Consider the following 25,309-nt stretch of genomic DNA (forward strand, 5'->3'; position numbering starts at 1 on the left):
AAATCTATAAAGCGGTACTGGATAATCGTCGAGCTAGCAGGCATTCCAAAAAGCGCGGTACATCGCATATCAACTGAAAATTTGGACATGAGAAAGCTGTGAGCCAAAATGGGTGACGCGTTCGCTGACACTGGTTCAAAAATAGCCTCGCGAAGATGTTTCCATCGGTTTGGCGATTTTTCATAGAAATTCAACCGAAGTTTTGCGTCTTTTCATAACCATAGATAAAACGTGGGTCCATCACTTCACACCCGAACCAAAAAAACAAAACAATGGACTGAAAGGGAAGAATCGACTCCAAATAAGGCAAAGATGTTTCCATCTGCAGACAAGATGGCGTCGGTTTTTTGGTATGCGTGTGGGATAATTTTCGCATTTTCGAGGTCGTAGAATCGATTATTGGATTCATTAAGTTTCGATTCAGCTTTTTTAACTGAATTTATGAATGAGGCGGAAAGTTTATTGCCCTTGCACTTTTCGTTCTAAATTTTCAAGATTTGATTTTGTATATTGTTTATGCCAAACATATAATCCTAAAACTGTCATAATTTGTTGCCTTCAAGGGTCTAAAACACCTTCGGATTCAGTATAAGAGCGAAATATTCTAGGAAATCGTTGCTGCTAACTACAAAAGAATATTTTCACTTTTGCTAGCTTCTCATATTCAAAATAATGACCATAGAATTATTTTCCTATTTTTTTTTCTGAAAGTATTGGAATGGATATGAATTCAATTGACGAACCTTTCAGTGTTCTACCTAGATCAGCCTCCAAATGTAGATATATCCAGATTCGTCATTAAGCTATAGGTCCTAATAAGCTTTCAGTATTACTTCAAAAATTATAAATTTTCATTTAGACATATTCATTTATTAAAAAGAAAGGATTACACTTTTTGGTGCGTAAAATATTTGGTATAGACGTCTTGTTTCTTGTCTAATAAAGTATAAAATGTCTCCAAGGATTCCCGCACCTGAAAATAACTTTTGATTCAAAATATATTTTGATAAAGACTTGAAGAAAAGTGGAAACGTCAAAATTTATCTTTCTTTTAAAAATTATCAAAAAAAAAAAAAATAATTTTAAAACAGAAGAGACCTAAAATCAAGATTTAGATTTAGATACATTAAATTATATACTTACTGTAGAAACTAGAGATAACTTATCATCTAAGAAACCGCTTATGGAACCAAATGATTTCTGCTGCCCTGTTTTTACCACCTTCTCCATTACAACGCCTTTTGAATATTTACTATGTATCTTAAATATTCGTTGTAACAATATTCCGGATGATATAAAAAGGCAAACAATGAGGATTATTGCCGTATAATATATGAAGTGGTAGATTTTTGAATGTTTCCATTGAAAGTTGAGCGAATCTTGTAACGAAACTACAAAATATTCGTTATTAATAAAGGAGAGTAACTAAATGTGGGCTGGGGCTTTAATATGGGCTAGGAACAATTCATTCGCTTTAACATCCTCGGTTTGTGTTGTCTAACTATCTAACTACTATAACTTTGTGTTTTATTGCAGAAAATACGTTTTATTTTTTATTTATTTTATGATTCTGGGTCGATTTGTTGCTCGCTTAAGGAGGACAGTTATCTCTGTATTAGAAAGTACGCAGGTTTAAAGACGCTACGTTGTTTGGTGTTTGTTTGGCAGCCATCAATAGTGAACGTTGATTTGTAAGCATGGAAAAATTTGGTTATCGTTTAGTTTTATTTGAAATAAGTTAGCCCAACCGCGTTTGACTAAAAAGAAATTGTTTTATCAAGACAATGCACCAGCTTGAACTGGCTGCTTGAAATCGAAACCAACAATAAAACAATTATAAAACATTACCGCCGACTTAGAGATTTTTTATTTTCGGCTGCAGTGATCCTAGGACGCGATTTAGTTGAAGAATTTAGTTAGCTATTTCAAATTTAATATATATTCGTTTAAATAAAGTTAATGACTATATAAATTAATAATACTCACTTTCTTTTATATTTCTGGAAGAAGTATAATCATTAACTTCTTCTTTTTTCACTTCTTCTTCTTCTTCTTCTTCTTCAGATGTATAAACAGTTGAACCTGACTGGTTAACAAATGAAATTTGTTAATAAATTTATATATCTCGAATTAAATGAAATAATAATTCTCTTTACAATTTCGGTACTAAAATTTGATTCATAGAGTTAATATTGCAGCGTTGTTATGTTCTTTTTTTGTCCATCGCTTAAATTTTAAAAGCTTTGTGCATGACAGCTGTTGTTTTCATTACTTAACATAATTTTAATGCTCACGGTAGCGACAGATCTAATGAATAGTAAAAAAAAATATCTATTTCATAATTAATATTATTGTTTTTCATAAATTTAAAAAAAAAATAATAAGAAACCATCAAATAAAACTAGAACGATTTAACGAGAAGAATAACGATAAATAAATGTAAACAATGGCAAGTATTTTGATAAAGTTGATTTGACAACATCGCGATGCGTTATCAACTTTCTAGATGTAATTTCTCTACTTATTAAGTTTTAATCGTACTTACGCCTAGTTTTTTATTTGTTATCTTCATAAATACCTGAATACTATACATAGAAAAGTTAAATGCCGCAACTTACGTCTGAGTCTGACAAAACATGAACCTAACCTAAACAACATTATGAGGTATTACCAACTTCCTAGACTTAATGTCCCTGTCATTTATGTATAAAAATGGTTCATTGTTGTCGCTGAAGTGATATTATGTCAGGATTAATTTGTTAGGCTGGTCCTTCAAATCCAGGAATAAATTTAGGATTCAAATTGGTTTAGAAGTGTAGATATTGTTGAATAAGTTAACACAGTAAAATATATATAAAAAAGATTAATTACTTACACCTGAACACGAAAAATCGATATTAGAAACTTCACTTTTAACCTGCGTCCAAACTTTTGTCATATAATTAAATGTTTTATCTCTTGATATAAGACTTGAAAAAATATATTTTCCTTCCGGAGTGGTTATCCCTATAGCATTTGGAATTATCTTAGCCGTTTTTTCCTTTGTAATAGCTTCTATACCACATAACGGAATCAAGAGCTACAGACATAAATTTTTGGTAATTATCTAGATTAAGTTACACCACTCCGATTTCGTTAAAAATTAATATGTTATAGAGAAAAGTATGCCATAAAATTTGATCTATATATGTAGGGCGTGGAAATCATCCCTTCACATAGTTTTTCAACTTTGAAGTTCCAGAAAAAGAAAAATAATTTATACATCATAGTTTGGCTTCGCATGTCTTTATTACCTAATGATGACGTCATGTATCATGAAATTTGCAGACAATTTAATGTAGTTTGTTTACATACGACTATCGTTTGTAAATCTATCAATATTTGTATTTTTTATTCGTGTTTGACCACGAAAAAGATAAAATTCTATGAATTTTTGTGTATTGCTGTTTATTGATTGATAATGAATCAATATTCTCAGTTAAAATTAGCGGTTAGGTTAGGTTAGGTTGGGTTAGGTTAGATTAGATTAGACATGCGAAGCTAAACTATGATGTATAAATTATTTTTCTTTTTCTGGAACTTCAAAGTTGAAAAACTATGCGAAGGGATGATTTCCGCGCCCTACATATATAAATCAGATTTTTCGGCATAATTTTCTTTATAACATATTAAAATTTTAACGAAATCGGAGGGGTGTAACTTAATCTAGATAATTACCAATTTTTTTAAATTATAATAACCCCTCTTTTATTGATTCTAGACGCCACCAATTATGCATTTTGTTATTCTTACCTTGGTAACGTAACCAAATATATTAGAGTGGAATGCTAGATAATTTTCGGTAACACACAGTTGCCCGTGACGTAAAAAATCGCTCACTAAAGCACACGTGTACCTTTTTAATATTTGCTCATTTTCAATATTTGGGAAATGTCTTAAATATTGCGTTTTTCTTAATTCCATTTCGATACAAATCAAATCTGTAAAATATACGCAACTTTTAGAAATAGTTTTTTTAGATTTTTTTCGCTTATAATATATGAAATATAACTTGCACTATAGACGCAAATGTACTTAAAAAAACCGGTCTACAATATTAATTAAAGTTTCATGGACAAGTTTATCGCAAACAGTTCGTTTTAAATGGACGTATTATACAGGGTACATAAGAACTGATTCAAAACAGAGGTGTATAGGGAAGCCCAAAATATGATAATCCACCTGATAAATTATAGGACATAAAATTAGAGCTAAAAATTACATAAATTATAAATTTATTCGCAACTCTTTTACTTAAAAATACCAAATTTAGAACACTGGATGAGATTTTTACCTTAGACTAAGTTTCACAACAGAGAACAGGGCCTTCAGCTAGAGATGGAAAGTCTACTGAATTCAAGGTATTTTCGAATTATTTTACCTGGCTGAGATACTAAGTGTGATCGGCAATTCGTCTAGTTATTAATTATTAGAGAATCAAATTTCTTGTAATAAGTACTTGATTTGATAATATTATACCAGAAATCCAATCATTTGTAGATAAATAGATAAAATTTTTCCCATTATGTAGATCTGGCAATGCCGTAAATATCGCTCGTCAAACTAAAGAAATAAGGACCAATACATCTTTCCCTAACGATTCCTATCTAAACATGGGGCTTTTTCCAAGTCCAGTAGCTAGAATTGTATCGATTACTGTACCGAACAAAAGGTTGACTCGTCTAAAAATACTATTTCTTTTCTAAAATTTCGCGAATAAGTTGAACTATGTGTGGGTGTAGTTGTTCTTTCTTTAAAAAATTTACTACAAACGACTGACTAACATTTTGTTGTTAGCCAATTTCTGTTGTAGTTGCGTCTTCTAATTACAGCAGAATATTTAACTTTTCATCGTCGCTTAGTCCTGGTCTACCAGATTTTGGAACTTTAAATTAATCATGTACATTTTTATGACTTCTAAGTCGAATTTACACACTTTCTCTTTCAGATAAGATAATAATAAATGTACTTGATCTCTCAGATGAATTATGTCCAGGTTACGAATCATAATGCGTCTGTTAGAGGGTTGAGGAGATTAAGAAATGTAAGTATACAACCATTCTGGTGGGTTTTACTGTCTGGATTTAACAGGACGTTTCTCCCAGTCTTTCAAAAAACGTTAGGTCACCCCTAATTAACTCCCCAGACTTTCAACAATCTCGTACAGTGTTCATAATTTGATATTTTTAAGCTGCAAAGAAATGAATTTTTTTCGAAATTTTGTCCCCTTTAATTTTTCAGGTGTGCAACTTGATATGGAAGTAAATTGTCCCCAATCGTCATATTTTGGACTCCCCTGTGTTCATTCTTATGCGGGACCCCCTGTATATAAATTGTGGCTAAAATAAGTTTTTGAATTTAGAATTTAATCTAAATAGAAGACTTTCGTTCACAACATTGAAACATCCTGTAAGATTTAAAATTTGTTTTGCATTATACATATATCCAATTCATTCCAATTTGAGAAAACTTGAACTAAATTTGATAAATATTAATGAAAATACTTACTTCGAAAATCATCACTCCCGTTTTGTTTCTCTCTTATTTTTTTCAAGCATTATTGATAAATATATTGTACAAAAAAATTGAACAGCGTGTATCTTCTCAAGTATTGATAAATATACTTTGATAAGCTTTTATCTTTCTATAAATAGATATATTTACAACTGGTGTCTAAATAGAAATACCTATACAATTGTTTGATAATATGAACAAGGGAGGTGAAAATCTCTTGAAACTCTCAAAATCCAATTTAAAATATATTAATATCAATCCATAAATCTAAAGCAACTCAAATACAGAAACCATTTGTATAAATGAATAATGAGCTTTTATATCAAAGTAAGTAAATTATATTTTAAAACCATTGATATTTAATTAAACGAGTATTAACTTGATATTATGTCCCTGAGATATTTCCAACATTAAGTATATTCCCTTTTTAGACGACCCTTTATAATTGAGGTCATGTTTATTTTTTTCAATGCAGTAAAAGAACGTCGTTATCTTTTTTCAGAATGTTTATGGATTATTATCGACGTTATTGTTTTTCTTAAGGTACTACTTTCAACTATCTATAAGATATACGGAGATTAATGCGAAAATTTCTATTTGAAAACATATTTTAACCTAACGTTTCTAAGTTTAACCTTCGATTTCACTAGAGCTTTCTAAAAGCTTATTTTAACATGTACAAAATATTATATGTGTATAAAGTTTGATTGTTTAAATAAAAGTATGTTAAAGAATGAATATTATTTATTTCCAAGAAATTAAGAAAATTGAAAATATTGTTACTCTTCTTTTTTATTATTAGAAAGGTCTCGGCTGCAAAGTGTATTCGGCATAAACGGCTTTTGTGATGTCGATGACTTCTAAAATATAACTAAATACATCTACTATTAAGGCAACGCTAAGCCGACTAGTTAGGCAAAACATAATACTTTTGCATTGTATGTGCTGCGTATTGTTATTTTAAAAAAGTTGTAAACCTTATATAATTTAAATTTGTTTCATTTAGACTATTATAAATTAAACAAGGCATATCTAGTACAGTAATTAATCACTGATTTATGCACATAAGGAGAAATTATAAACAATTGCCTGATTTTAACAACAATAAATCTGACAACACCGATGTCGCGGTGCTACTAACTTTGGGTATATATTTTTCCCTTATGTACGAGTGATGATTTCAGTTATACTTTAGTTATCTAAATTTTATTGGCTGCAATTGTTACTATGTAAGTGTCAAAATTACAAATTGTGAGAAATTAACAAATACGTTGTTATGTATCCAGTTTTGGCAGGGCGGGAGTATGAGGAATACGAGTAAGTAAGGGTCTAAAAAGTGTACGTACTAGTACTACTTGAGTAGTTTCACAATAAACTTCCAGCATATTTGGGATATTCATTAATTTTCAACTAATAAATCACGTTTCCAAGTTGATTGCGAGTAGAAAGTTATTTCTCACTTTTGATGGATACATTTGAGAGTTGAACCCCATAGAAGAAAGTTTTTACAACCCTTCAAAGGCAGGAATGAGAGTCACTACACTTTTTTTTTAAATTCGGTTTCAATGGGAGTAAATTTAAATATTCCGACAGCGTTATTGCCGGATCGATAAAAATTTATTATTATTAACCAACAGATTATATAGTAATGTAAATATTATATATGGGGATTAATAGTTGAACAAATAAAAAAAACTCATTAATAAAAAACAAGTTTCAAAATATAGATTTTATTGAAAAGTACAAAAATGAACAGTATTGATACCAGTCAAAATCATTTCCCTAAATATCTCCAATAAAAAATAAAAAGTACACGCTTAATATACAAAAAAGCATTTTAAAAAATATATTCTTTCCTTTATCATACGAACTACCTTAATTATATAGGGCGAGACAAAGTTTTAACAAGAAAAACCAAAATTATAATTTATCACGTCTTCATACTCACGGATCTTCAGTCTTATATGGGTCCTAACCTTTCTAAACCAAACTTACAAATGCTGGAGTAAACACGGTGCTATATACCAAGCCTTTCCAGTTTGGTGTATTTTTCTCACTCACTAGCCTTTCATCTCCGTAAATCTTACAAAATACTTTCGGTCTTTTTCTAATTACTATTCCAGGGCTTTGTTGTTCTTCTCCTACCTCTCACATAAATAAATTGGATGATAATCGCTTTGGTCTCTCACAAACAACATACAAAGTATACAGAGAAAATAAAACAAATGTATTGAGAAGAAAAGTTGATAAGCATGGAGAAAAATGGCAAAAGATTATATTTCTTAAGAAATATAGCGTGGAATAAGAAAGAGCTCATAACTAAATACCTCTGGACCGAACGTTCTCAATCTTCTCATACAGTTCATAATCATGACACTTAGAGCTGACAAGCACAAATATATTTATTCATTCGAAATGTGGTGCTACGGGTGGATATTCAGAATTCCCTGGACTTGGATGAAAACTAATCAGTCCACAATGAAAGATTTGAGTATAAGAAGAACAAAGTGTTGCAATTTTTTTAACACGTCCCTAGAAGACAAGATGGCAATATAGACAGGATTATAGTGATTGTAAAAGTACAGGAGAAAAAGATGTAGAGGTCGATCACCTATGAGATGGTCTGATCTAGTCAAACAAGTCACAAACCAACGGTTAGAAGTTTTGAGATAAGAAAAATCGAAGGAGACGATAAAAAACAATTTTGGAGGAAATGGGAGACAAAGAAATTGATAATAGAGTATAGTAGTGAGAGGAGGAATCTAAAAAAAAATGAATAAATTATTCATATGGGAATTAAATTTGTCACGCTCTATACAAATGATTTTCTATTCCCAAAAAATCGTTAGAAACATATTTACAGCTACCAAATTTTTTTTTGAAAATATATTTCTCAGTTATCAGTATACGTTTACCTAGTCTACAATAAAGTTTTTAAAACGTCATATTTACAAACAATAACCGATATAGGATCACAGGGTACAATAAATCGTTTTGATCGGGACATAATTTATACATTTATCACAACATATAGGAAAATATTTTTTAATTCATACAATTGTATATCTACTGAGGTTCGTTTTATTCATTCTCTTATGGTAAATCAGTAACATTATGAACCAGCTAAGTTACCAGATTTAATCCAGCTACACTTTTCGAAAAGGAAAGTTGGACGGTTTTCGTTGAAATACATCTTATGGTATGGTAGAAGGAATTATTTTTTAATTATATTTGAATTTATATAATCTATGGTTGAAAATAGGGATGATTCAACTAACTGCTTTTTAAATGCTTCCAAATATAACTTGATAAATCTATATGAGGTTTATGGTAATTGAAAATTCACTATATCACCCCAAATATATTCTTAGTATTTTCAAAGCAATTGAAAACAAGGCTATACCTCGTAAGTCATGAAAAAATTGGGGTAACTACGTTTTAAAATACTGTCTCATTCAATTAAGGGATTTTTATGTATTTCGAAATAAACATTTAAAATAAAATGCAGTATTGCTAAAAATGTTTTGGTGACATTGGTTAGGTCTAGTATTATTAAATGCTTACAAATGAGCTATTATCAAAAACAAATGCAAAATTAAGTAAATTTCGCTTCCTCGTTTATTTGATACATCCCATCTACCCTTTAGAGACTTATATTTATTTTGAAATAAAATGGTCAATTTTGTTTATATTGCAGGTAGATTTCTTTTGCTAATAATACTTTTTTTATTTAAAACTACAAAATGGTTATAGAAATGATATCAAATTATTAAAAGTCACTTCAATCTATTTCGAAAACCAAAAAAATAGTCCAAAATTTCTTAAACTGGGCATTTTTTGTCCTAATACCATTAGGAGCTTACAAATGATGTTTGGATAAGTAAAAATAAAACTTTAACTTGAAAATTATTACAAATAAATGCAGAATCACACCTCATATCTATCTTCTAGTGTCTATTCGAAAACAGAAAAAATGGTATAAATTTCTTAAAATGCAGTATTGCTAGACAATTACGCTTCACCATTTAATTTTTACACCAGATCTACCTTCTAATAAATTCAATTCATTTGAAAAATAAAAAAATGGTCAAAACTTTTGAAAATGTAGTATTGTTGGTCTTTTTTTGATCTAATACTATCAGAAACTTACAAATGATGTTTAGATTGGCAAAAATGACACTTTAACTTAAAAATTATTACAAATAAATGCAGAATCAAACGAATCACACTTCAACATCTATTCTTTACACCTGATCTATCTTCTAGTGACTTTAATATATTTCGAAAAACAAAAAAAGTCAAAATTTTTCAAGATGCAGTATTGTCCAACAACTAAGCTTCATCATCATATTTCTATAGCAGTTTTAGCTTGTAGTAACTTTAATTTATTTAGAAAATCGAAAAAAAAATAGTCAAAATTTCTTAAAATGTAGTATTGCTGGACATTTTTCTGATCTAATACCATCAGAAACTTACAAATGTTTAGATTAGCAAAAATAAAACTTCAACTTGAAAATTTTTACAAATAAATGCAACTTTGATCAAACTACGCTTCATTATCTAATTTATAGATCTGATCTACCTCCTATTGAGATCCTACATCAAATATACAAAATTTCTGATAGACAGATATCTACAGAGTGTTAATTTTTTTGAAATGTATAGCATCGAAATTTTAAAATCTATACACTACATCGATATCACCTTCTATTTGTTTTCAGTTTTTTTTTCGTAAATATTTTCCTAAATGATTTCAAAAAACGTTCAAGATTTTCATGAAAATTTTAAATAGAAAAGCTGCCAATTATTTACTTCGGAGTAAGACAATTTCAAAACAATTTCGTAATATTTTTAATGTTATCGTAGGACACATTCCAATACTTGATTAGAATTAGTTCCCAATTAAAAAATTATAATATCTTATATATAATATATAACAAAATAATGTGAACCGAATTTAATTTTAAAAAAAATATCAATGAGGAATCTGTTGCCAAAGACATAAACTAAATTGTCTCTATTCGATAAATATTAATAAAACAGAAGTTAAAGTATTTCTAAAGACAATTAAAAAGTGATTTTAAGCATTTTTGGCACTTAAAGAAACGAAAATTCAAAATTAAAAAAGTTTTCAGTTAACAATCATCACAAGATTTAGTGCAAATGGAAAATTGTAAGAAGTTAATGACTTACCAGAGTGTTTATACTGTTTTTACAAAAGTATAGGTGAAATTAGTCAAAAAAAAGACAATAATAAAATTAAATACAATTGACAAAACATTTTTCGCAATAAATTGATATTTTCAACTTGTCTTTATACCAACATCAATTGAACGGATCTATGGGTAAGATCAACATTACTTACCGGATTAATATAAAAATTGTACTTTTTTTATATATAGATATAAACGGCTAAACCCTGTTTTCCAAATTAAAATAGAAAATTATAAAATTTGAGTTAGTACAAAAACTGTTTTTTCTTCTCACAAAAATCACAGGTAATAAATCTCTTTAAGAAGATTCTTCTTGTAGCTCTTATCGTCTATTCACAGCCTTTGTATTACCAAAACGTGTACAAGCCTTCTTCCACCTAAAACGAATCATCAGACCAAATTAATCACATTGTTTATTACCATCAATCACACAAAAATATTATCTTCAAAAGATCAACTGTTTCTGAAGAAGAAAACTTTATCATCGAAACGTGGATAAGACTATAATTTTTGTGATTTCATAACCAAACGTGAGTTTAGTTCAATGGGCAATGCAGATTCTTGCTATGGATCTATTAAGTATCCCTTCAGATGCTGTTTTCACTGATACCACTCTAACAACACTGTTTAGTCCTTGATGAAGCTCGATTACACGAACCATGGACCAATATAAAGGTACTGTATTACTTCCTTCAATATCATCAACGAATCTATATTAACAATGTTGATGACAGCATTTTTTCGAGACCAGCTACAATCTCACCTTCACATTGACCCATGACTCATATAACAAAGCTACAGGACTAGACGGTGTCCTTAGAGTGAAAATAGCGTCTGGAAGGATACTCAAGAACCCATAGCAAGAATCTGCAATATATAATAATTTTGGGAACATAAAATATACAAAACATAAATAAAAAATAAAAATTTTGAATAGACAATTGAATAAAAGAGCTATGTCAAAAACAAGTAAGAAAGACAAAACGATATAAGAATTTAGAATGAATAAGCTTTGAAAAAAGGGACAGAGCCCTACTGGGGCCTCATGATTTGTAACATCAACTATAAACTGAACAGATGGCTAAATACCCCAAATCTGAGACAATCTAAAAGATTCATAACCATATCATCTAAGAAGTCGGGGGAACTCTCAAAATGTACAGGAACGACAATAAAATGGTGATTGATCTCCTAATAGATTACTGCTCTGTTAGTAACCATCTTTAGAGGATGAATATCCTACCCATTTCCGTAAAAGGGTTAGATACCTTGAAGGAGTAGTGCACCTTGGAAAATGGAACAAAAACCACCAGAAGAATAGTCTCCTTAGGGAGGTGTCAATGTATTTTGGATGCAGGACTATGAGGTGCACTTATGAACAAATATATTTTTAGGTACAGGTGCAGAGTAGCTGGAGAACCAAAACAACTTCCAGAACAAATTAAATATACTGAAGAAAATGTTTTTTGGAGTGATTTCTATTTCTAGTCAAATTTTTCTGATCAAATACCAAATGATGCGTAATACTGGAAAGAAAGGAACAAAAAGCTTCATCTCAAAATTATTGGTATAAGATTTCCCTCTCGTTGACTTTTATGAATAAATGAAAAAATCAACTGTGATTTTCGAAATTGTATTTTGAAAGGGATGATTTCTATTTCTAATCACATTTTTTTGCATACAGAACTAATATGTTGAAAAAATTACAGAGAAAGCAAAAAAACAATAAATACTCTTTTTCAATCCTTTTGGTGGTAATAAAAACCATTTTCATTAAATTTTAAGTAACTTACCTGCACTGCGTACACCATAACTCCTTGAATTCGATTCCATAAGCTTTTCTACATTTCTTTTTTCCATCTCTTTTAGATTTTTTCATATTCAGATCATCATCTTCATCATCCATACTATCTCTATTCGTACTTGATATTTCACTGTTAAATCCAAGAACTTTTTTCCATTTACATTTGTCGCATAATTTCCGTTTCGCTTTTTTCTGAGCAGTCGATGCGTCTTTGCAAGTACATGTAGTTGAATTTTGTGCAAAATCGTTGAAAAATATGAAGGGATTAGGACTTGTTGTCTCCCTCTCTTCTTTTTTCAAATCATCCTGTCCTTCTTCACATTCGTAAAAATTTCTATCGCTCAAAGCTCCCGGGGATAGAGAAGACTCCTCAGTCTCAAACGAGTGTCTTAAAGACGCACTTTCCACTGATCTAACATTATTTTTATATTGGGTATCATCGTCGAGGTCGGTAAGCAAAGGGCTTTGAATATTGAAAAAAATGTTTCTTTGGTTACTAAAATATTTAGGATAAATATGAAATTAATATGATGATTTGAATATTGAACTTACTTGTCTATTTCGTTTTCATTGGAAAATTGTTCGTCAAGATCGAAATGTGGTTTTTCTTTGTAAAACAGATCAACATCTTCCTCTATAATTTTTTTTATTATTCTTTTTTTTGAATCTTCCATTATACCCGAGTTGATATCAGTTAAAAGTAATTCGTTTTCTAAATCGAAAAAATGATCTCCATCCAACAACTTCATATTATTAGCATCATTAGATACTTTTGCATCTGGAAATCGATCAGGATAAAAAAAATTTTATCCAGAAATTTCCATTTAACAGATACTATACATTGAACATTCAAATACACTGTATGCTTATTTGGCATCCAGAATTTTAACCAGCTGCTGCCAAATAATCAATAATGATCAATATCAAAAATTAATAATTATCAATGAAAAACTTTTGATTTACCTCATCCTTGGAAGGTCCATGATTCAAAATCGAAAATCAAAGTTATGGTTATTTTTTTTCTGATCAGAGTTTATTCCAAAGGGAATAACTGCAAATTTTACATCACAAGGGAGTATTAGGACATTTGAGATAAGATATGCAAAGAAACAGACTTGACAAATGGGCCAACAGCTCTCTTATTCATCACATTGTGATGCAATACCACAAATTGCTTTCAATTTAAAAAGTTTAGAGTACCAAAAATTTCCTATTTGTCCCCATCTGCCTGATTCACTAGATTTATCACCACATGAGTTCTGGCTTTTCCCAAATGCTTCTAGTCTTGGATTCAACATTGGAATAGTGCATTGCTAGCCAAGGGCAGAACTTTTAAATTTTCTAATATTTTTACTTTTTTTTTTTAATAAAATAATTCACCATATTTTTGAGCATACCCCATATTAGATATATAAATGTGTGATCATCTCACATGACATCAATTGTAACAGTTTTCAGAGATTTTTTATTCAAAAATACAATGTTCTCTGATAGTTACCAGATATACTGCATATAAAAATACCAATTTTTCATTATTTTCAATATTAAATTCATAAATTGAGGCTTAAATTCTACAACTTTGATTTTATTTCATGTGTTTTTGCTTTATTTTTTGGTAATTTCATTAAGGGGATGGACCAATTGAGTTAAAAGATGAAATTTATAAAAAGTATGGATATAATTATAAAAGTTTTTGAAGTGTAATTAGATAGGCAATATTAGACTATATAGGAGATAAACAAACCTACAAATAAACAACAAACTAATTGAAAACTGAATAATTGTCATTACAAATGATAAAAACATCTGTGGATTTTTTACTAGATAATATAATCCCCATAACTGTGTACAAAAGACAATTGGACTAACCTATGGTAAAAAAGGAGTGTATCACCATGGAAGAGAGTCATAATTTAGATCTAGGATGAATACATAATATAAGAACAAACACTTATTTTACCAAAATAAAAGAAATTGAAGAAAAACGTTTATAGAAATTAAAATTGTTAGTTTTACTCACTATTTATTGCTGCAACTAAATAATCCAAAGTAAGTTGTTCAGTATTGTTTATACCTTTTTCATTACAGTAAGTTGTTATCATGTTTTCTGTATTATTTACCATATTGATAATTTCGGAAAATATCCTAAATCTATCTAGGCATTTATAGCACAATAATGATGGTTCTCTTTCATGTATAATCTAAAATATCATAGAAACTTTAAAACAAACACCTATTTCACAAAATAACAGGGAAATAAGATTACAAATAAAAAACTTCAAATATAAAATCAAATATGTTTATAAAAATGTGAATATCAGATTAAACAGTAGAACTTACCACTTCTGGAATATATATTTTCAAGATATCAATAATCTCATAAGTTCCTATTAAATTTACACATAAATTATGTTCGATAAGTGTCAAACAGGTTTTACATAATTTAATAGTGTTATCATTTTTGGAAGTGATACAAAGTTTATTATCACGAATGTAAACAACTTTTGTATCAGAACCACCATATAGTGACACTATTTTTTGTGCCCGAACAGTAGTAGTCTTAAAATCAAATGCATCTTTCAATTTCTTTACACATCCATTACAAATAACGGAGTCACCTATTTGTTTGTACTACAAATAAAATACATTTATGTAATATAAAATGAGTTATTATTTATTAAATTCTGTATCTTACTTTTTTCCGCAATACAGCCCTTAGCATATCACATATAGCACCTTCTAACTTTTGGTAATTATTATCACCCAACAAACATAACCTACACAACATTTTTCCGGATAAGTTTTATAGTATAATTATTGTTAGTATTACTGTCGGTTTTTACTCTAATTAAATATTGAATCAAAACATTATAGAATATATTATTATTTTCTGAAAATTGTTTTTAATTTCTTCCAGATAATAAATTCGATAAACCGATATTTAAGACGCTTATAAATGTCAAATTTTTAGGAATTGGGGTTATATTATCTGACAGTTGGTTTGGCATCTCTTCTCTTCCAAAAGGTGTGAAATAGTTATAAGATTTAGTGTAGTATCAAAATATTTTTAAAAATATATTGTTAAAAAATAGCAACAAATTAAAAAAGCTAAAGTACTATTCTAGATTTTTTTTAAATTCATTATCGAAGAAGAATAAATTTTACATTAAGATTACTGGATGGAAATTAAATTGGAACTTTAGGTGAAGCCTATTGAAGCAGAAAGACGAAATTTCTTTTCGAAACATATTGAAGGTACAATTCATCACTAATATATGACTAAAAGAGAACTGATTATTTGATTAAGCAATCGTACTCGTAAAAATTTTTTAGTACTTCACTGTAATGGGGTCTACTGAGTGACAAGTAGCCATTTTCAACAGCTGTTTCACACTTCTTTTATTATCAGTTCAAACTGATTTATAATAAAAATGAACAAATGTGTAAAAAACTTTTATTATCTAAGGACAAAGGGAGGGTAAATAAAAACATATGAACCATCAACAATTTTTATTTAAAAAAATACAAAGTATTCAACAATATCAATAATCACAAAAAGAAAACCACAACAAATAATCGTTATTTGACATAATAATTTCAAAAAAAAATCAAATTGACTATCTTTGGAATTGTTAAGTCTTTAATATCATTCAGAACTTGTCCATCGTGATACCTTACAGAAGTTCTTGCGAGAAATATTAGTCTATTTCCGTTGAAAGGTTTTTGGTAACTTCTTTAAATTTAGGAATTTAAAAATTTTGATATCATTAACGTATATAAAAGTTTTGAAAAACACTTTGCCGTAATATATCGATGGACAGTTTAAAACACTACACCTAAGCATATTTAATAAAATTTGAAAACATCAACAATCAAGATTAATTAAGTATTGTGTTTTAGACAGCATTTTATGTATTCAATATAAAATAAGCAAGTGATGCAACGTTTTATTCTTAATCACACTGTTTATAATTAGGACTTCAAAAGATTCATCTCTCGTAAATAAATTGACATTTCACTTTGACTGAAGCTGTCTGTATGATTAAATATTTTTATTAATTGTTATTTTGTGATTATTTCTTTCATTATCAGTCGGCATTCCAGGTTTTAATTTACTTTAACAATATTGTCTACTTCTTTTAATATAGGTAAACGACGTTTTGTTGTGACGGGGCCTTCGGTTGATGTACAAGAGGCCCTTAAGTATATAGATCCGCCCCTGTATCTAATACACAGCATTGAGGCACAATGTACTATGTTGTCACACATCAAAAGAGGCACAACAAATTCATGAAATATCGGAGAAAATGTCAGTCTTCAAAAAACAGAACCACTGTGCTGGTACCTTATGATAATAGCAACAAAATTAAAAAGCTAAACCACTGTGCTCGTACCTTATGATAATATTGGTCAATAGAAAAGAGCAGTATTGAAAATGTAAATTTGTGAACGAGTTGCGCAAGAAAAAGAATGAGACTGAAAAAGCGATTTGGCAACGTTCTCTCCGGACTTTGCTTAACCTCTCCAATTTCAGAGTACGAGATTCAATTTCGTACAACTACATGTGGTATAATTCATGAGATGATGGAAAAAAATAAAATTATGATTCAACATCCTGTGTTTTTGTTACTACTCTCGACTACTTTCATGAACAGCGCTTATTATAATTCACTCTTCACTTATAGAAGAATACCAAAAGCTGAGAATTAATAATTCATGTACCTCCTCCTTATGCTAGAAAATTTCTAGTGAAAATTATCTTTCGAAAACATATTAATTATTAAGGAGTAAGTACACAAAAAGTTTCTTTAAGCAAACAACGGTGAGGTGTGGATAACGGATCACACTGTATATAGCTACGTTCAATTTATCGTTCTATGGAATGATAGTTGTCTCAAACTACACTTATTAATCAAATGTCTAAACTGCTCCTTATGCGTAGGCCACAATTCTTACAACAATTCAAACAGTGAAATCATTGAAAAATATGAGCCGAAAAACGGTAATTAAGTAACTGTAACTAATTTATAAACAACATCCAATCAGTTTTTTATTTTGGTATTGAATAATACTAACAAAATTTCAATTCTTTTATATGTAATTCAAACGGAATGCGTATGCTGGGTTGCCAGGATAGTAGTGTTACGATAAGCATAAAAAATTGAGAGAGCGGTGATGCCAACTTAATATTGTTTCTCTAAATATAAGGTACTTGAAAGAAGAAAATCAGTTTTATCTTCACTTAAATGAACTTAAAAAAATAACAATTTTTATCTTTTGTTGTGCACATATTATTTTGAATTTAGGAATAAAAATTACTTTTATTTATAGTTAAATCATTTGAGCCTATAATTCTTAACACGACTATTTCATCTTATTATTGTACAAGACAAATACAGGGTTAATAAAAAGTTTGGAGGTAGGTATTACATATTTTTGTGTAAATTATAGCAATTTAGGGGGATTTTAATTTAAACAATAAATTTTAATCACTTAGCATCTTTGGTAATGTAAACAAAAAGCAGAGGCGGACTAACTTAAACGTTTCACATGATATTAGACAAAAATGACATTTTAGTTTTTTATTATAAAGCATAAAGGATTTAATAAAAAATGTATTATTCTTTGATACTATTTTGTAATGTTACTAATAATTTAGACATTTCTGAACATTTAAGACTTAAAAATTGGTAAAGAGCACACCGACAAGCATTAAAAAGAAACGTGCTTTTTGTCGCTGCGACTTTATTATTATTTTTCTTTGTATTTATTTTTATTAGCATCCTTTACTATGCGGGCAACTGTAATCCTTCTCAGGGATGTACAATTCTGAAGATATGAATATTATTTTAATCAAGCTATACAAATTTATTTGTACGTTTTATCAAAAATAAAATGTACAATTATATCAATGATAAATACAAAGCCAGTTTTTTTACACCGACATTTTACGCTGTTTATTCCTATTTTTAATAAAAGCCGTTATTGTACTACTCGGACAATGATGTGTAGGCGTTAAATTTTCAGCTTCATTGGAACGACAGTTTTTGGGCGATTGTCTTGCATTAGGGCAGCTTGAAATCGATTTAACGGAATTTTCATCGTTTGTAACCGTATTTTCTGAAACGTTATTTTCTTTAGCAGTTGTTTTCGTGATGAATTTGCTCAAGATGGTAGGACTAGAGAAAGAGTTTTTGATATTCGTAACTAGCGAAGAGAAAAAATTTGTTAATATACAAAAATAAGTATAAGTAAATATTTATATACCAATTTTATTTTCTTTACATGGTTATACACATTCTCATCTGATCACATTGTTGCCAGATTTTCCTGTGTGTGTATTAATGTGATAGAACTTAAAATAAATATGGAAGTGAAGTTGTAAACGCTGAAAAGTTGATCTAGATAATTAAAAGTTTTTCTTTTTAATACTTCCTGTAATAATTAAATACAGGTTGTAACAATTTTAGGTTTGTGAACTTAACAGAAATTAAAATAATAGGTTATATTACTTTATGAACATAATTGAAAAAAAAAAACGTGATAATTGTTATTAAATTCACTTTAACTGAAGAAGTTAATATTCTAACTCTAGTAAAATAGATTTTAAACAGTCGTTTATCTATAAATTACTGAAAATATTACTGGCAGTTGCTATTGGAATAATTTGGAAAGTAAATATAAAATTCGAAAAGTTTTTGCACCCGTTAACGCATTGAAAGCTAGATAACTTTTTATTCATATTCATAGTGGTGGATCTAGGGGTGAGTAGGGCTAAATAAGTGGGCTCGTAATATTAATCTTGGGTAGTGAGCTCGATATGTTATTTTAGAAAATAGGTTTAAAGAAATTAGTTGTTATGGTTTTGTATTGTGTGCATTTCTGACAGTTTTTTTTTACTTTTTTCTAGAAAACAACTTTATAATCTTTGCATCGCGAGGTTCTTTTTGATCCTGAGCCTCAGGGAGGCGCGATGAAGAATAACATCTATAGTAAAACCGGTGGGGGTCATCCATCATGTGACTCATCTCTACGATATATCAAACACATATTTTCTACATGCTACCTTCTTCTATCAATAATAGAACGTTACAACATGAAATCGATTGTCTTTTTCACAAGACTAACTACAAGAAATATATACTGTATAGATTATATTATATTTTCAAGTAACTACCGCCATGTCTAGGTCAAGACAGGTATTTCTGGGAACATCGTCGTTATTTTGGATTTTGTAACTTATTCACCCAGTGTATCGACATTTTTATCAAAAGAATTTTGCTAAATACGTTGATGTTAAACATATAAGTGATAGCGCTGATTGAAATTTCCTAAAGTGGAATATTTTTACTCCGCTCTCTTTTCTTCTTGCAACGCGTCAATCGCTTGCTTACGTCACCAGCGCCGATTAAGTTTCGCACGTCAAGCTACAGCAGCATCCTTAATACTTTGTTTTGTTTCACCATTCTATCGCGTCGTGTCTTATTAGTCGTATTTTAGGTCAAGATGTCGAAACCTGGGTCTACAAAGATCCGTTATAAATGTTGTATTGTACCAAAATGTACTGCTTCTAATGAAGTCTTTCTAAGTAACTCCAAGGGAGAAAAATTACGGAGAAAACGATGTAAAGGGACATTAAAATGCATACTGTTTTATTTATTAATCGATTTAGTTGTGAATATTATTTCGAGGTCAGTAGATACTTTCATTTATTAAATACCACGATAGAGGGTAGCTTGGCGTATTATTTTGATAATAATATAGTACGTTAAGAAGTATTTAGAGTAATAGTGATAATAATGCATACCTTTTTCGTTATGTAATTGTTCTTGTTGTTCTCTTAATAAAATTTGAGAAAATTCCGATAGTCGTCTCTCCACCATCGATGATTCATTCGTGATTGTATTAAATAACTCGATGCTATGATTTTTCGGTATTTTATGATGTTTTTTATACGAAATAACCAATGGGCGTAGATTGTGGTCGCATAAACGCCCCGCCAACGAATCTTCAAGAAAACGTAGAGACCCACTACAAGAATCGCTATTCGAAAGAGGAGGAATAGATAACGTCGAATATCCTTTACATCCTGGTATTTTTTCGCTTTCGCTTTTTTGGAAAATTTGTTGATACGTTCTCTGTAATATAAAACTTTTTATTTCGACACACGTCGAAAAATTCCTAAAGCACTAACCTTGAAAGCCATTCGAAATTTGTTGGACATAATGTGGTAAAGTAACGGATTGATTGTTGTTGATAAGTAATAAAAAATACCACTGATGTACGTTAAAACTTGGAAAGTTGTTACTACGTCTTCCGAAGATCTTGCACCAGCTCCATAAATTGCTAACAAACGTTGGGCGTGGAATGGCGCCCAACATATGAAGAAAGCAGCAACCACAGCAACTGCGCAAATAAAAATTAGATTCATAATAACAGAAGTTAATGGGATAGTTTTTAGAATTTTGATAAAATAATTGATGTTATAAAATGGTTCTAATCGCTTCCGCACGTTCCAAACGAATAATCTCTCAGGCAGTATACAGATCACCGACAGTCATCTGTCACTATTGCAGTTATTCCAAGAGTAGCTGGTTTAAAACTAAGACGCAATTGGAGTAGGAAATCCAGCAACATTGTTGATTGTTATATCGATAAATTTATGGCCTCTTATGCCATTAGAACCCAGATGAAACATTGCTGTTGAAGCGGAATAATTTACGTGTTAATGTACAACGACACACGTAGCGCAGCCCATGAGATATTAGCCTCATAAAGTAAATTGAGTACGGTTGCAAAAATCTTCATGCACTTCTTTTCCTTATTCCTTATTTTCTTTAAATGCCTGAAATTCATCTCGCGCAAAGAAATTGGGAAAGTGAATTCCAGTTGTTTAATTTGAACCTCTAAAACTCAAAAAAAAACCTGTTTTGTAGATAGATTTAATCATTTAAATCACTTTGTGTCAATGAATGCGATTGTTTTAAAGTTAAAGTTTCATAGTTTGGGTTACTATCTTCAGATACCTTATCTTGTTTGACGTGAAGAAGCCTAGTTTCTGATCGATTTGGAGGCATTGGCACAGGTATTTTAGCAGTATGTAGGATAGATGTGTTTGGACTGAAGAAAAACTGTAGGGGCTGCTAGAACAATCAGAAAGGAAAGAAAGCTGCCGCGGATCACAAAAAAATATGTGAAGTTTATGATGCTGATTGCTTAACAGAACCTACGTGTCAAAATTGTTATCAAAAATTCCGTTCTGGAGATTTTTTTCCTCAAAGATGATGATGACCAAATTAAAGTAATAATTGAAGAAGATCGTCATCTAACTGTTCGAAAGGTTGCGAGGAGGCTACATGTATCGTATACAACAATTGAAAAACACTTAAAATGTTTTGAGCTAGTTAAGAAGCTTGATATTTGGGTACCTCACGTATTAAAAGAAACTCATTTAATACAAAGAATCAAAATTTACGATATGCACCTTGAACGAAATGAAACTGACCTTTTCTTAAAAAGAATCATCACTAGTGATGAAAAATGGGTCCTGTACAGTAACATAATTCGAAAACGATCATGGAGCTAACAAGATGAACTAGCACAAACCACATCGAAAGCTAAAGAACAACAAAAAAAGCTCGTGCTTTCAGTTTGGTGAGATTACAGAGATGTTGTGTTTTTTGAGCTGTTTCCAAAGAACCAAACGATCAATTCTGATGTACAAGGTCAACAATTAATGAAACTGGATAAAACAATCAAAGAAAAACGACCAGAATTGTCAAATCGGAAAGGTTTTGTGACCCACCGTGATAATGCAATGCCTCACACATCTTTGACAACTCGTGGGAAACTATTGCAGCTTGGATGGAGAGTGATGGTACAACCGCCATACAACCATGATCTAGCACCATCTGATTACCATTTATTTCGAACTTTGCAGAGCTCTTTGAATGATGAAACTTTCACAAATGAATATGTAGTTGTCACAAAAAGCTGGACTAAATTATTAGTTATTATTAATGATGGTGACAATAACAGTGTTTACCATCCGTTCCATTGAAGAAACGTTTTTGGTATACTGATGATTCTGCGCCATATAGATTACGTGTTCCATCAGTGTAGTTACTGCCACCGAACATACCAAGGTTATGTTCTGTGGTTACAGCTATACGAACGATTCTGTTTTGTGTTCCAAGGGACGTTTCTTTCGATACTTCTGTATGACAACAAGTATTATTACATGTGCACAGCAGGAAATTGCGCGAAAATATCGCTTTCAATAACCGTTCTTAGATCGAATTTTTTTTGACATTTACCAAGATTGGATAAAGTGATATATGTCTGTTCCTCGTATAGTAAAACGTTTTCCCTCCATTATGTTATATTTATGAATGAGAAATGAGCGTAAAAAGGTCCTGTATATCATGTGGAACAATTTTCAACTTAACCCGATATTAAATCAACTTAATGTTTGGTTTTCCCTTTATATTTATGTCTTGCGCTTTTCAAATATATAGGTGGGAGTATTCGATTTTCTCGCTACGTTATTTCTGAAAACCAATCACTTAGTTATCATGATTGGTATCAGTTATCACATGGTTCAGTTGATACGTTCTACGAAATTTATTGACTCGAGAACTAAAATTTTTCTTCATAATCTTAATAAAGATTGACTAGTTGAATTTTTGTGTCGAGGGATATTTATATACTAAATAAATTATTTGGAATAAGTAGAAAGGGGGAAAGCAGTATATTTTCAATCATTCTTTTGTTATCATTAAAATGAAACTAACTGCAAGCAGGAGCGGTTTCAACTTCTCAATTTGAGGTTATCACGAATTAGAATTAAAAAAAATAAAGAAAAAGTAAAACTATGATCAGAAGGTAAATTTTTCTGAATAACAACCAACACATATTCTAATTCATATAAAGAAATAAAACAAACATTTCTTAAATAGGCTTTTTCGACATTTTAATAAAATTTCAATCTTCCCTTTGAATATTTTGAAATATGTCTGTTATTACTTCAATAACAACATAAATATCTTTGTGAATATGGGCGAGTTCTATGAGGCGATATTTTTTTTAGACGACGCCATCTGAAAATTGTTCGTTCTGTATTTACATACCAAAAGTTGCGTTTTGAGTGCTCCATGTAGTGAAAGTGACAGTTCCATACTGCCAAACACTTTCGGGACGCTCTAGAGTAAACAACTTTAACTTCCTTAAATGTGACTCTAGCCACTTCAATATTGACAGTTGACAGTTTCACTTCGGTTATTTTGCATAACCTTAAATTTTAATATTTTAATAATTGTCCTGGAGGTACAATCAACATTACTTTTTGCAAATAATTAATAAACTAATATTGACATTGCAAATATCATTAAGTACATTATATTGTTCAATAAATAAAATGTTTATAATTTTCTATTATTTATTTTCTTTCCTCAATGTAATTGAAAAAGTTTTGGATCTAAAAAATGTTGTGTACGCCGCGGCTGAAATACTACTTTGCATTTTTAGTCCTTGGCATAGAAATAACTATTTCATGTTTTTCACTGACTTTTCTTTGCTTTGATAATTTTCTGCAACTTCACGTAGAATTTTTATGTCCACATCTGATTTTCGAGGCAACAACAGTTTTAAAATAAAAAAGAGTCATTATAACTGACGAAAATCGGTCTTTTATGCCAGATATTATATTTGAATTGCGATGTAACACACCATTCCAAAATATTACTCAGGAGTTTCTGCAGGTATATTAGCTCACTGCGATTCTATAATGATCCTGTTAAAACTTCCATATGCAAACATTGTATATGTTGACATTTTCACTGACTTGGAAAGTTGCTTCATTGTTAAAAATGGTACTTTGTACAAGTAAGTCATCCCTAATCATCTCTAGTACATTACCGCATAATTCGAGACGCTCTTCTTTGTCATTAGGGTTGAGAGCCTGCACGAGATCTTAACGGTAGTGCTTGTACAGCAAACACCATCTCAGAACTTTCCATACACTTGGTTAGGGTATTCCAAGTTCTCTACTTGCTCTATTGGTACTTGGGCTGCGAACAAAACTGTCTTCTATCTGTCTGACATCATCCTCTGACACATGCGGTCGGCCTGTGCTTTTCCCTTTACACACACTTCTAGTCTCTTTAAATTGATTAAACCAACGAGTGATGCTTTTTCTAGTTGGAATACCAAATTCTGTACGAAATGTCCGCTATACTATAACTTGCAAACTCAATAACACAGAACACTTTGTGAATCACAGTCGCCATCTCACTCACAACTGACAGTGACAGAAAATGGCGGCCTATTGCCGCGAGAACTCTAGCGGCCGCTTCTGGAATCATCACCGCCTGCCTACACTTGTAATTCATAAAAAAAAAACTTTGAAGCCTCCCCTTTTCATTGGTATGAAAATTATTCATGTAGGGTTTGTACTTTAATAATTTAGAATAACTCTGTAGGCTGTTATAATATCAAAATGGCTTTATAAACAAAAATTGTTCATTTTCTTAATATTAGTTGGACAAGTCTTTTTTTATGTCAGTTTCATTGAAATGTCTTGTAAGTTGGAAATTAGAAAAAGCGTTTATAATTTGGTTGAACATATTCAAAGGTATTTTTCAAAACCCTAATATTCCACGCATAAGCGTGTACGTCAACACAACGTTAAAGACGATTGAAGATTTTTGCTCCGGACTCTTCTCATATTTCTATTAATCTG

The 25,309-nt window shown here is 30.3% G+C and overlaps 3 protein-coding genes across 3 annotated transcripts in view; all 3 read right to left on the reverse strand.

The window, feature by feature from the left end:
• Window positions 1-848: 848 nt before the first annotated feature.
• On the reverse strand, window positions 849-5,646 carry LOC130893891 (protein Aster-C-like). Its single transcript, XM_057800330.1, has 6 exons — window positions 5,548-5,646; window positions 3,793-3,980; window positions 2,876-3,079; window positions 1,987-2,086; window positions 1,144-1,391; window positions 849-973 (listed from the first exon to the last, which is right to left on the reverse strand). Exons 2-6 carry the CDS (start codon window positions 3,961-3,963, stop codon window positions 887-889), a joined length of 810 nt encoding a protein of 269 aa, XP_057656313.1. The 5' UTR covers window positions 3,964-3,980; window positions 5,548-5,646; the 3' UTR covers window positions 849-886.
• Window positions 5,647-7,258: 1,612 nt separating this feature from the next.
• LOC130894129 (uncharacterized) lies at window positions 7,259-15,564 on the reverse strand. The gene is made up of 6 exons (XM_057800726.1): window positions 15,266-15,564; window positions 14,911-15,201; window positions 14,591-14,771; window positions 13,123-13,348; window positions 12,560-13,066; window positions 7,259-11,143 (listed from the first exon to the last, which is right to left on the reverse strand). The coding sequence occupies exons 1-6, from the start codon at window positions 15,356-15,358 to the stop codon at window positions 11,089-11,091; spliced, it is 1,353 nt and encodes a 450-aa protein (XP_057656709.1). The 5' UTR covers window positions 15,359-15,564; the 3' UTR covers window positions 7,259-11,088.
• Window positions 15,565-16,065: 501 nt separating this feature from the next.
• The window catches only part of LOC130894059 (pyrokinin-1 receptor-like), a 71,105-nt gene continuing 61,861 nt past the window's right edge, over window positions 16,066-25,309 (reverse strand). Inside the window, exons 5-7 of the mRNA XM_057800604.1 lie at window positions 20,765-20,976; window positions 20,378-20,708; window positions 16,066-18,777 (exon numbers count right to left, since the gene is read on the reverse strand). Of these exons, the coding sequence (XP_057656587.1) occupies window positions 18,506-18,777; window positions 20,378-20,708; window positions 20,765-20,976 (815 nt within the window). The 3' untranslated portion in view covers window positions 16,066-18,505. The remainder of the gene's footprint in view (window positions 18,778-20,377; window positions 20,709-20,764; window positions 20,977-25,309) is intronic.

Source organism: Diorhabda carinulata, chromosome 5 (assembly GCF_026250575.1).
Source record: "Diorhabda carinulata isolate Delta chromosome 5, icDioCari1.1, whole genome shotgun sequence".
In the NCBI taxonomy this organism is placed as follows: domain Eukaryota; kingdom Metazoa; phylum Arthropoda; class Insecta; order Coleoptera; family Chrysomelidae; genus Diorhabda; species Diorhabda carinulata.